Below are 12594 nucleotides of genomic sequence, written 5' to 3'. Positions count from 1 at the left end.
GACTATCAGAAAGCTTCGCTGCTTCTTGCTGAAGCTCACGCTGCTTGTCATCTCCTCGCTGTTTGATATCGTTGTATTTGATCTGTGCCTGCTCAATTTTGGGGGCCAAAGCCTGTAGCTCACGACTCAATTCCTTAATCTGCTCCCGCTGTACATCATTCTGCTTTCGCAAGTCTTCAATTTGTGATTGCAGATTGGCCTTCTCTTTCAGCTGGTATGCTGCTGTGCTGAGCTTTGATCTGGTATTGCTGACCTCGAGCTCAAGCGCACTAATTGTGGTTCGAGATCTCTCGCGATCTCCCTGAAGCTGTGTCAGAGTGGACCTTAGCCCTCGTGCTTGGTCATTTGCTCCCTTTAGGTCGTCCTTGATCAGTTCGAGGCCTCTTGATGCACCAATCTGAGATTGCTTTGCAGAAACCTCTTCAATCTGCTTCTTGAAAGTGACTATATCAGCGTGATATTTGGTGATCTGCTGGACCGTCTTGGTGTATGTCTCAAAATCACGCCGCTCGTCGTCTTTCTCCTTGAGAATTGAGTCATGTTCCTCTTGCTTGATGACAAGCTGTTGCCTTTTCTTGTTTAGCGCCTCTACCTCCGAGAGTAATGGTGGAATCTCGTCATTCTTGAGGCGAAACCATGTCTCGTAGGCTGGTCTGGCGTTTCTCACCACCTCTATTTCACTTTCAGCCTCCTTCAACTCTGCCGCCACAGATTCACCTTCCTGGGTAGAGCATTTGCGGATACGTTTCTGAAGTTCTTCCAGGAATTTGTCTGTTTCTCTCCCCTCCTTGATACCTTTTTTGCAAAGTTCACATGCCTTGTGCTTATTGAAAAACTCCATACACTTATTCCAATATTGAGCCGTCACCTCATAACTCTTAGCATCATCTCTGAGCACTTTCAAATTGAGCTCAAGGTCGTCTAGAACAGAGGGGAGATCCTCAACAGGCTCACCATTGCTCAGGGCGCGCTGGACCATATCCGCACATCGTCTGACTTCTGCTTGTTTCTGTTTGAGGCTTTTTTGGGCTGTTGCAAGCTTGAAATCGAGTTGTTCGACCTCGCGCGCCACCCCATCTCGCTGGGCCTCAGCATCTATGCAATCATTGACTTTGATCTTCAGCTCCGATTGAAACACATCTTCGAGCGTGGAAGGATTTACTTCCTGACCTAGTAAAGAACCAAGCTTCTTGTCGTAGGCTCCTCTCATCGAATCTAGGCTGCACTGTCGGTCTTTCTGATCCTTCACTAATAGGTCGAGCCGGGCAGATTCGCCAGCCTTGGCTGTCGCCTCATAAAGCTCCGTGTCGAATCTTTCTTTGCTCTCTTCTACTTCTCGGAGCTTTCGGTTGCAATCACCAATCTGGGAGTCCCAATCCGTGCTCGCCTCCTCCGTCTGGGCCTTTTCCAGTCGAACTTGCAGATCTTCGACTGTCGATTCAAGAACAGCTTTACTTCCCTCGTCGATTGATATCTTATTCATATCTTTCTGTAGAGTCGCCACTCGCCCATCATTCGATCCGATCTGAATCCTACAGTTCTCTTTGCTTTGATTGAGAGCTGATTTTCGTTCACTATGTTGACTGAGTATTTCTTGTGCTTGCTGCAGTTCCTCATGCATCTCTCTGCGGGCCTTTTCGAATGCCGTATTGGAATCACGAGCTAGCTTTCCAAGGCGTTCCACAAAGTCCATGACGTGTTTGTCCGTGATGTCTAGCTCAAAGCCTCGGATGTTGTGACGCCTTGATGTTTCCTTGATCAATGTCTCGCGTTGTTTGACCTGACGGTCATGGTGGTCTTTCTGGGCTTCATATTTCCCGATTTCATGCTGTTTTAAACTCAAAGCTTTGCGCTTCTCGTCAAGCTCGTGTGAGAGTTCCGAGTACCGCTGACGATGGACTTCGGCTTCGTCTCGATAGAGTGCTATACGCTCCTGGTACCTATCAAGATGAGACTGCAGTTCCTCATCTGTGTCTTCCATCTCTTTCATGTTCTCTCGGAGCGAGACGACATTACGTTCGATCGCGGATGCTTCAATTCGTTTTCCCTCTAACCGAGCGACAGTCTTTTCGAATTTCGCAGCCATCTGGTAAGCCTCTTCCGTCTTGCGTTGCAGTTCCGCCACTTCGATCTCGCCCGCCTCGTACTCTGCTCGCATTTTCATGAGCTCTTCATAGAGTTCTGACGACCGTTTCTCGGCCCTTTCTCCTTTGTCTTTGTCCTCCTTGGCAAACCGCTCGACTGTCTTGTACTGCAGTAGTTCTTCTTGCTGCTTCTTACGTAAGATTTTGATGTTATCAATTGCTTTGGTGTATTTCTGTGCTTCAAAGATTTCATCGAAACGTTTCTTGAGAGACCCAGGCTCAGCCATAGGCCACAAACTCTCGTCCTGGTGGCAAAATATCACAGAATCCAGTATAGCTTTAGACACACCTAGATATTGGGGCATGATCTGATCAAGCTCTGCGACACGCGTTGAAATGGACGTACGTTCGCCATTTTGAACCATCATCAATTGGCCCTCTAACGTTTTCTGCGTTCTTGTGGTCTTCTTGAGCTGCAGTTGGAGATTTCGAGTGGCGACCATCTTCACGCCCTTTGTGGATCTGAATGACAACTTGACCTGCGCCAACACCTCTTTCTCACCAGCAAGCTTTGGATCGTGGATGAAGGCTCCACCACGCGTGCTGTTGGGCGGGAGGTCCCCCATTGTAGCATACTTGAGACATTCAATGATTGTCGTCTTCCCGGATCCATTGTAGCCAACAATAAGAGTGAGTGGCGTGCCAAACTCGATAATCTCCGGGCGCTTGTCGTCAAACGACCGGACGCCCTGTATAGAGAGCTTTGCTATGCTCGACATCCTGAGAGATCAGTCTCTAGCGCTGGCTGCTGTCAGTCTGTCGTCTCCCTCAGCTCTTTGCGACAAAATACCCTTCACCTTCCGCAGTTGGAGAGAGACGTGACGTGAGCTCTGACCAGCCTGTCGCCTTACGAAGACGCGACGATGGTGACACGTCAGCACGTGACGGAAGACGGTCGATCGAAAGAGACCCACGTGCCGACTATGCCCCGATCGGCAGTGATTGACAGTTTACTAGACCTTCGCCCCAGCCAGATATGGGAAAGCGAAAATGCTGATGGGAAAAAGAAGGCAGAAGGCCAAAATGGCGCCGCTAGAGGCGCAGGAGCTCTTCATGATCTCAGTTCCCCGCTGTAAATGCGCATCATATCGCCAGCATCAACTTGGCCCATCAACAGCACCTCGATCATTGCTCGCCAGCCCTGGAGAACCTCGCATCGGCGGCCTTTTCCGTTGCATGTCTCCCAAGATTTGCCTACCGTCTGGCGTGACCTAGGAGTCCAGAGCCCGCCATGTACCACCATAATGGCTCCACTATGCAGGGCGATGTAAGTCGTCCCATCACACCTCTTACTATTAGCCTCACAGCTCGTGCCTATGCTCACGTCCGTGTCGCGTCTTTCGCCAGCCCGGTATGACAACTAATCTTCGATTGCTAGATGTCCGGCAATCCTTCGAGGGTCATGATGGACGACGAACAAGGCATGAGCATGATGCAGTCCATGGACAATGACTTGCTACCCATGGACCTTGACTTGTCATCGCTCGATCCCGATTCTCAATCCCAGTCAGTCTACCCGTACAACGGCCATTCCGCCGCCCATGGCTCTATGCCTCACGCTTCGTCAACCGACCCTGGCCATGCCTTCGCAATGCACGGCGGTAACATGAATGACATTGGCGCCGGTCCGCTGCCGACGGGCTATGGCATGCAAAATCCAAACTTGTCCGGCAGCACCTTGACCGAGTTTACGAAGCGCCGTAACTGGTCCCAGCGCGTCCTAGAAGAAATACGGGACTTTCTCCATATCCTCACTCCTGATGGCCGTATTCTTTATGTTTCGCCTTCTGCAAAACAGCTTACTGGGTACGACCATGGCCAACTGCTTGGCCACTTCATAAACGAATACGTGCATCCCGATGACAGTGGTATATACATCAAAGAGTTCAACGAGGCTATCGCGTCCGGAAACAGTCTGCGGTTCTTCTACCGCTTTCGCAAAGAAGATGGGACATATGTAATATTTGAATCGCATGGACATGCGCATCTGAGTTCAGAGCCGGTGGCTCTTGGTACACATGGAGGCCATACTTATTGTAGAGGGTTCTTCATGATGGCTAGGCCATACCCGACTAAGAATGCTGCTCTGCTCGACTCGTTCCTCGAGCACAAGATCGAAAATGAGCGACTAATGAAACGGATAGCCGAACTGAAACGGGAAGAACAGGAAGAAAATGAGGCCGCTGACCGAGCCTATGCGGAGAGTAAGACTGGTCCCACCAGCACAAGCGTATCGGAAACTCGAACTGGAAAACGGTCAGTGAGCGACAACATGGCTCAATATAACGGCATGCCTCCTCCAGCCAAGCCGACTATCTCGAATACGGCTCTCACGCGACAGAACTTGGACGAAGCTCTGGCAGCCTCCAAGCCGGATAGTATCAACGATAAGATGGCGCGCTACGAGGGAGCAACACACATTGAAACAATCGAAATGCTCACAGGTCTACACTACAGGGACGGGGAAAGGGCGAAAGGCATAAGCACTGGTGACACCAGCCCGCAGCTTATTCGTGGAGACGCAGGTATCGCTATACTTGTCGATAAAGACAACCGCGGGTCTTCGGACAAGAAGAAGAAATTGAAAGTCGCGGATGAGTATGTATGCACGGATTGCGGGACGCTTGACTCGCCAGAGTGGAGAAAAGGTCCCAACGGACCCAAAACTCTGTGCAATGCTTGTGGTTGTAAGGTCATCCGCACCTATTTTCGAAACCACGATGCACTAATATATTTCTAGTACGATGGGCGAAGAAAGAGAAGAAGAGGCATTCCAGCAATACTACTCCTGGAGGCCAACCATCTTCGATGCCAATGCAAGGCAGTGGCGACAGTGGTTGAGAGGTTCAGTGCAGCTCCTTTGGTTAGTTCACATACTGGTTCCGCGGAACTCTCCACGGAACTGCTGGCCGATCAGATCGCAAAGCATCCTGCAGGTAGGATCATGTCGCTTGCTCTGCCCTATGAAGGACGGATCTACTCAAGAATTGAGGCTTTATAGACCTCTGCCAGAACGGGCCCGACACTAGAGTGCTCTGGCTCGATTGCGACCCAGCAGATTATGCTATCAAACCTGCAAGGATGATGTATGTTGTAGGTAAGCAGAGAAAGGACACGAAACCTACGAAATAATGACGGCCGAGGCAGATCTATGGATTTTGATTACATCTAAAAGTCCCTCTTGGATGTGCTGTGATGTAGATTGTACTGTACGGAATGAACTCCGTTGACTTGTGGCTAAAACCCCACGATTTTTTAAAACATGTTAGCGCGAGTGGCGCCAAAAAGTTCGAAGCTCTAAGCCCACCCTTTCGAGAACGTCAAGTCATACAACCTCGCCGAACTGTAATAACTCATATGGTAGGTAGCCAAGAGCGTTCTGCATGTGCGCACACTCATTGTGACAGGCTCCCATACGCAAGACTGCGAAGCGTGCATCGGGTCCGTCGTCGTACCCTGCACCTACCTCCACCTTTACCACTACCAAGAAAGACAAGCAAGCTATCAAGCACTCTGTCCTCATCTCTAAGATCCAAAAATCAGCACCTAATCAGAGAGTGACCAAAAGACGCCGCCCGAATAAGAAACTCGTCGCCACCCTAGAAAGCTTAGCAGATGCCCTTCCAGATGATGGCGTCAGTCCAGAGAATGCCAGTAAGGTAGTGGGACAAGCAAGAGTGGTAAAATCAAGCACAGGCAAGGAAAAGGGCACCACGAGTCTGAAAGCCACGAAGGGTGTGGCGAAGAAGAGAGCGAAAATCGAAGCACTTGAGCGGCAGCGCATGAGCATGAATATGGCCGCGATGGCTTCGGCACACGGACAGGCTATGGAAGAAGGCGTCGTAAGGAGTACAGAAGAGAAGATGAGTGGTGCAGTGCAAGACCGCTGGGCTGCGCTGAGGCGACATGTTGCGGCGAACATGGAGAAGAAGGAGGAGTTCGAAACTTGACAGAGTGCAGAGTAGTGCTTAGTGATACCCAATATATTCAGCGTCTATAGACAGCGCTATAGAGTGCCTAGAGCTGGAGTCTTTCTGCGACCACTATTGTAGTAATGCGCACCCCTTGCGCATACGTTGGACATGGTAAGCACAATGTCGTTTGCGATCAAAGAACCAACTGTAACAAGGTTCTATTGACGATATTGGGACGATTGGATTGTTTCCAGCCAGCTCAATGGTCTCATTGAGGGAGAGGCATGTCACGTGTTGGCTTCTTTGTATTGTTTGCTGGCAAACACTGTTCAATAGCGGAGCCATTGTTCTGCAAAAGCCTTTCAAATTCCCGCAATAAATTCCTCTTCAAGATTCTTCCATCCCATTCCTTTCATTCGTTCTCTGCGATTCGAAATCGACAAATCGTCCTGAGTCTCTGTGAGAAGCTAGTTATCTTTGCAAGTCTCCTTACCAGATCATCAATCTCCACTATGACGGGCCGCACCTATCCAACACGACAAACTCAGCCGGAGCTTGACGATCAGCAAGACCTCAGTGAGGTGATGAGGACTGTTCGCAAAAAGGTGGGACATCTATTTGTGAATTTTACTACTTTTATCTTGCAGCCTAACTCTTACAGAATGCCGACATGCGAAAGGCTAAAGCAGCAGTGGTGGACGATGCTGCTCCTCTTCTGATCTCCTCTACCTCTCGAAATTCTCCAACAGAAAACAGGAAACGTGGCAGGTCCATTGATTCCGATATTGACGACGACACACAGCGAAAAAGGCAACATACATCCTCTCCTCCTGAATCTTCCATGAGTTCGCCCACTCCTTCAAGGAAAGGCATTACATTCAAAACCACGACTAGAACTCGTCAAACACGAAAAGCAAGATCTATAGCCCGATACACCCAGTTGCAGTCAGGCCAGATCGAAGCCCCTGAACAGAGATCTGAGCCAGGGACTGACCAAGATGTGCAGTATCAGTCAGTCCAAGATCTGGATATTGGTGAGGCTGGGGGTAGTTTCAGTGAAGATGAGACTCGCTCGGAAGTTGATCGAGACCTAACATCTGAGCGCAGCCCAGTGGGCCAGAGCGAGGATGAGGACGATCTCGATAGCGAAGGTCAAAGTCGACAAGAGCGCGTAGCTCGTGAAGATGGAAGCCCTGATAGAGGACTGAGCGATCCACAGACACCTGTGAGAGCGGACTGTGACCACCGGAAGCACGAATCCACCAACCCTGCCGAGTCACAGTTGTTGGAGGAAGACGAACTGGCTTCATATCGCCGTATGGATGCATTTGTCAAACGTCAGTACGCTTTGATACATAAACGAATCAAAAGATTCATTGGTACGTACTGCAATTTCACCATTCAGGGAGGCAAAGATTTGGACGGCGACGGTGTTCCCTTGAAAAGACCTAGTATGGATCTCCTCTGCGCCGTTAAGGAGATGGCTCCAGCTACCGCGCTGAGAGGATGGCCTGAAATGGTAATTGAGAACGAAGATAGAGGGCTTCTGATTTACGCAATCATCGGGAAGATTATTCATGAGGATGTTATTTCTAGACCACTGTGTGGTGCAACAAGACGCCAAGTGAAGGAGATATATAAGATGGGAAAAAAGGTGCTATCGAAGAATGGCCATGGTCAGTGTCGACAGGTCTGTGTCTTCTTGTTTACCTGCTAATAGAACAAATCCAGGGGGTTTCATATACAACGAATGCCTCGCGAAGATCGTGGAAAGGATTGAAAAGGCTCCCGAATGGGAAGAGGAATACGGCTGGGAAACCCACCGTATATCGATCAAGATCTTCGATGCTTTACAGCCCATCCTAGCGCTCAATCCAGGTTTCAAACCTTTAATCGGGAAGAAGAACACACAGATCTCACGACTGGTCTTCATGGACGCAAAAGAAGAACATACTCTCCACAGAAAGATGATCCTGTCCCTACTTACCATAGTGCAAGCTGCTGCCGAGCTGCACCTAAAGATGCGAAAAGACCCATTGGTGGTCTACCGTCACCCAACGTGCAAGACGGCACAGGCGTTCAGCCCGGACGAGCATCATGCGATCAACAATGACTGGGTAGACAAGAAGCCTCGGATTGGCAGCCCGGAGGTTGAGACGGATATAGACCAGCAGTGGGTCGACGACGTCCGGCGAGCCCGGCCCCTGGTCAGGTTCGTTGGCTTGCCCGGATGCACGGCCCTGAGAAAACACGACTGGGATGAGGACTTTGGGGCGGAGGGCCGTTTGTTGGCTCACGCAAGGGTCGCCATCTGGTGGGGATACAGCCACGAGGACCTGAGCGAGGAGGAGAAGAGGCAGAGACGGGGACGGAATCTGAGAGATGCAATGCTGGGAAACGACCCGCTGAATAGGTGTACTATACTGTGATTGCATCTCTCGGGTCCCGCCCTGTTGAGCCAAATAATCTACATATGTCCAATGCGTCGTACGAATAGATCACTGAGCTTTGGCATGTGGTTTTAGTAGATATTGCTGTGCTTTGTGATTTCTTCTACCGTGCGTGACTTGTCTCTCTAAATATCCGGAGATTCCTGCCGCGGACAGTCTATGATCGATAGCTACACAGTGGAAGATGAATTCACGCATGGTAGAATTAAACCCCCTCAAGGTAAATGTAAATGGTATTGCCACGAGCACATCAAGAAGTCGACTACTTCGGTAACGCTCAGCGCCTGTATACCAATGAAGTCATTTCGCAGTGAACACATTGATGGGAGGTCCGGATCAAGATGCCAATGAGCATATATCGGGTATTCTGGTACCCCAGAGTTGGCTTTATGCCGGTGTTAGTAGCTCTTTGGCTATTTCTTCTACCCGTCAGGAGGCCTGTTCACAGACAGCGGAAAGTTATTCTTTAAATTGATGATGTGTAGAGGTGTGAGTCGTTGGTTCGAGTAGGTCCTACGTAGTATTCTCCTGCCAAAAACCGGTATGTTTCGAGTTCCCAGGAGCCTAGCAAGTGATTCGCTCATGTTATAGGAGGGCGAGTTCAAATACGACGAAGTCTCATGGGAACCAACGATATGAGGAAGGTGTTAATTTGGGAAAGAGTGGCACTCATGGGATCCCAATGCGCTCAAAGGAGTCAGTTCCTAAATAGCCAAGAACCAATGAAGCGCTTTTAAGGTCTGTGAAGAGATTGAGCCCAAGAGTATAGCTGCCGCCAAGGGGCGTGGTCTGCGAACACTGACAGTGAGAAATGAGAACTGAATAGTTGGTCACGACCAAAGGTAAATCTCATCATTGTTCCAGACGTCACTTCTCCGAGTCCGTAATGTTCAAACGCAAACTACAAGCCTCGAGATGATGAGGACCAGATCACTGCTTGGATGCACGCGTCGCTTGACTTGGCATGTCCTTCCCGGGTGATAGACAGACTCTTCTACGTCTCTAGTGGGCGGATCTCTGCGACATGCTTAGGTCTCGCGTCACCGAGGAGTCTCAAGATGGCGATAGTTACGCCAGCGAAGGCGAACCCACCGCTCCTCCGAGCTTCACACGCAGATTGGAGCAATTCCAGCATCGGGAGTTACGATCAAGGCCGACTACGGCATCGCACGTGTCCATAGCTCGCCCTCACTCAAAGTCTCATTCCACAGCCATTCCACCCCTCGGACGGAACCGATCTGCGGTCACCAAGTCAACGTCGAACTCGCCTTCTCGAACACCCAAGAAGCGCCGATCGTCAAGCAAATATGCCGACCCTTCGAAATATGCACATCTCCCGGGGTTACGCGACGTCCTCGAGCCTGGACTCATCTGTATCTTCATAGGCGCTAATCCTGGCATATCAACTGCCACATCTGGTCACGCATACGCACATCCTTCGAATCTCTTCTGGAAACTGTTACACTCATCAGGTTGTACGGATAGGCGGTGTCGCCCTGAAGAAGACGGGGATCTACCGCGGCTATACTCAATGGGCAACACAAACATTGTTTCGCGGCCAACGAAGGATACTGCGGAGTTGTCGAAGGCGGAACAAGTTGCTGGCACTAGAATATTAGATGAGAAGATACTAAAGTATAAGCCTGAGGCTGTGTGTATTGTTGGTAAAGGCATATGGGAGAGTATATGGAAGTATCGCCATGGGAAAAGTCCTAATGTAAAGGAGTTTTGTTATGGGTGGCAGGATGAGAAGGAGAACATGGGCAGAAGTCAGGACGGTGAAGAATCTGACGGCTGCGGTGGAATATGGCATGGTGCGAGAGTCTTTGTGGCTACGTCTACTAGTGGGCTTGCTGCGACTCTGAAGCCAGCGCAGAAGGAAGAGATATGGCTTCCATTTGGACAGTGGGTCAAGCAAAGAAGAGACAAAAGAGCTCTTCAGGCAGCTAAGTAAACTTTTTCTACTCTCCTTGCTGTCCATCTCTAGCTCCTCTGCATCTCATGAATAATTTCCGTTTTCCACCGATAACATCTCTTCATGTTCGACCAAGATATGTCATTACTTGAACTAAGATTCCCAGTTCACTAAGTACATGGTAGAAGTCCAGCGGCTGCTGTCATGCTCCCTAGTACACCGCCCATGTTACTATCGTGAGATTTCTTTCGGCTTCAGTCCCCTAGAACTGCAAGACACGAAGTACAACTTCAGCTAACTCAACATGGATACTCTCCTCATACAATTTGCTTCGTTCCTACCTTACTCCTTCAAGTGTGCCGTATCCATAGTACTTGAAAATACAATTTCATACACTGTCTCCCAAACGACTTCCAAGTAGCGGAGCCGAATATAGACTTCACCATCAGCTCCTTCGGTAGTCGAGTAAGTACCAGAATACAGCTATCCTGAATGACTGTAGGCCATGCCGCTGGAACTAGTTTGGGACAACGGCGAACGTAAAATGTCACGATTCACTTCATCTCCCATTGTTCAAACTTCTCAGCACGTCACCACCACAATACAGCTGTCTCGAATAGGCGTAGCCCTGCTCATGGGAACTGCTTCCGGGACTACCTGGACGAATGGCGCACGGCGAACCACTGCGCTCCAGATACGTCACCGCTGCCGTCGCCGAAACAGACAGTCCCGTGACATGCCAGATCGAGACAAAATGCCCCTCGTCAATTGGCCATTCACCAGCGGTGGCAGAATAGCATTGCCAGTGATGGACTGTGCTTTCTGTTAGCGGCAGTTCAAAAAGCTATATATTTGAGCTCGCCCACTTGTTTTTTTCCCATTCATCATCCTCTCTACCTTCATCTTCACTCCTCCGCCTCACTCTTCCCTCCTGTCTGCAAACTCTTTTCTTCTTCTTCTTCCTCCACCTCCTCCTCTTCTGCTTCTTCTTTCTTCATCCCTATCTATCATTTTCATGCATTTCACTCAAGCTTAACGTCAAGCTCTGATTCGCTTCCGGTGGCAAAAGCAACCTGAGCTCTCTTGTGAGTAACTTACCTCCACTTCAGTTTACGTATACTTCGATGAATGAAAACCAATATCTCTTATTCCGAGCTGGCTCAATCACAGTCTAGCTTGCATGCCATCAGTCACTTTGCCGGAGGTCTGACCAATGATCTCGTCAGGCTGGCAACGGCGGCGAGCAATGTCTGATGGACTTGTTTCCTGGACAGAGCATGTAGCCTGAGCTGGTGCGCACGGGTAGGAATGGCTGTGGATGAGAAAGCTGCTGAGGGCTCACTAACTTCCTTGCTTGTCAAGATTACGATCCCCAGGACTTTGGGGAAGCTACAAGTGGAAGGGAGGCCATGCGATGAATCAGGGTTACCGATTCGCGTGGTCGAATCATGCGATGAATTGGATCTATCTGATACCGGTGGAAGTACCATGCGATGAATTGGATTTATCTGATACCGGTGATGAAACCACGAGACCGGTCGGGCTAAAACGGATACCGGTGGTCTCCCCAAGCTTGATGTGGGACTCACTGCGAGCGGGCTGAAGAATCTTGACTGGTGGGGAGATTAGTGGCAGTCTGGCAGCTCTCGACGGAGGTCTACTTTGGTTTAGAGCTGCCAGGCGTTGTCCACAATTTCTGAAGCTTGGGTACGCATGTGTGTGCGGGCTAGGTTTCCTTCACAAGGAAGCTCAAGTCGATGTACTACGAGTGGAAGAGGTCACTGGAGTGCAAGTTGTCCTGTGGTTGTAGCTGGAAATGAGCAGAACCAATCTTCTCGCTGATAAGATGGCTAAGTTCTACTTGGCCATCCGTTGAAGTCCGCCTTTGATCTTAGATCATCACTGACTTGAGAAGCTCACTTCGCTAACATTCTCTAATTACAGATATCCTAGCGCTTTTGACCTGGAGGAAAGAGTTCCGGCTGGTGTTTACAAATTTTTCTCCGAGCGTTTATTCTTGTTCCCTATAGATATCATCAATGAAATGCTCTTTTTGATCCATGACTACTCACATCTTACTACTTGAACATTCTTCTTAACTTGGTTGCCTCTCTCTTGTTACATCCCCCCAATTTCTATTGTCTGTCTTGGCGTGGTGGCGTATGTTTGTC

General features: G+C 49.6%; 3 protein-coding genes across 3 annotated transcripts; all 3 read left to right on the top strand.

Annotated features, from left to right (window-relative positions):
• The first annotated feature begins 3119 nt into the window (after positions 1 to 3119).
• EJ05DRAFT_358495 (uncharacterized protein) lies at positions 3120 to 5299 on the top strand. The gene is made up of 3 exons (XM_033741042.1): positions 3120 to 3411; positions 3523 to 4831; positions 4885 to 5299. Exons 1-3 carry the CDS (start codon positions 3376 to 3378, stop codon positions 4983 to 4985), a joined length of 1446 nt encoding a protein of 481 aa, XP_033601044.1. The 5' UTR covers positions 3120 to 3375; the 3' UTR covers positions 4986 to 5299.
• On the top strand, positions 5149 to 6218 carry EJ05DRAFT_358415 (uncharacterized protein). The gene is made up of 3 exons (XM_033741041.1): positions 5149 to 5241; positions 5292 to 5504; positions 5552 to 6218. The coding sequence occupies exons 2-3, from the start codon at positions 5361 to 5363 to the stop codon at positions 6092 to 6094; spliced, it is 687 nt and encodes a 228-aa protein (XP_033601043.1). The 5' UTR covers positions 5149 to 5241; positions 5292 to 5360; the 3' UTR covers positions 6095 to 6218.
• Positions 6219 to 6570: 352 nt separating this feature from the next.
• Positions 6571 to 10462, top strand: EJ05DRAFT_500113 (uncharacterized protein; the record flags this gene model as incomplete). Its single annotated transcript, XM_033746949.1, has 4 exons — positions 6571 to 6663; positions 6720 to 7734; positions 7790 to 8471; positions 9541 to 10462. The coding sequence occupies 4 exons, from the start codon at positions 6571 to 6573 to the stop codon at positions 10460 to 10462; spliced, it is 2712 nt and encodes a 903-aa protein (XP_033601042.1).
• Between the last annotated feature and the right edge of the window lie 2132 nt (positions 10463 to 12594).

Source organism: Pseudovirgaria hyperparasitica (genome assembly GCF_010093815.1).
Source record: "Pseudovirgaria hyperparasitica strain CBS 121739 unplaced genomic scaffold EJ05scaffold_7, whole genome shotgun sequence".
Lineage (NCBI taxonomy): Eukaryota > Fungi > Ascomycota > Dothideomycetes > Acrospermales > Acrospermaceae > Pseudovirgaria > Pseudovirgaria hyperparasitica.
The sequence above is the reverse complement of the archived record's forward strand: the minus strand, read 5'-3'. Positions and strand labels throughout refer to the sequence as shown.

What these genes read in the sequence shown, in the direction of transcription:
- EJ05DRAFT_358495 (XM_033741042.1), top strand. Translation starts at nt 3,376, where the DNA reads ATGTACCACCATAATGGCTCCACTATGCAGGGCGAT. An exon ending in GCTCCACTATGCAGGGCGAT is followed by an intron (nt 3,412 to 3,522) that starts GTAAGTCGTCCC and finishes TTCGATTGCTAG; the next exon opens with ATGTCCGGCAATCCTTCGAG. An exon ending in TCTGTGCAATGCTTGTGGTT is followed by an intron (nt 4,832 to 4,884) that starts GTAAGGTCATCC and finishes ATATATTTCTAG; the next exon opens with TACGATGGGCGAAGAAAGAG.
- EJ05DRAFT_358415 (XM_033741041.1), top strand. Translation starts at nt 5,361, where the DNA reads ATGAACTCCGTTGACTTGTGGCTAAAACCCCACGATTTTTTAAAACAT. An exon ending in GAACTGTAATAACTCATATG is followed by an intron (nt 5,505 to 5,551) that starts GTAGGTAGCCAA and finishes TCATTGTGACAG; the next exon opens with GCTCCCATACGCAAGACTGC.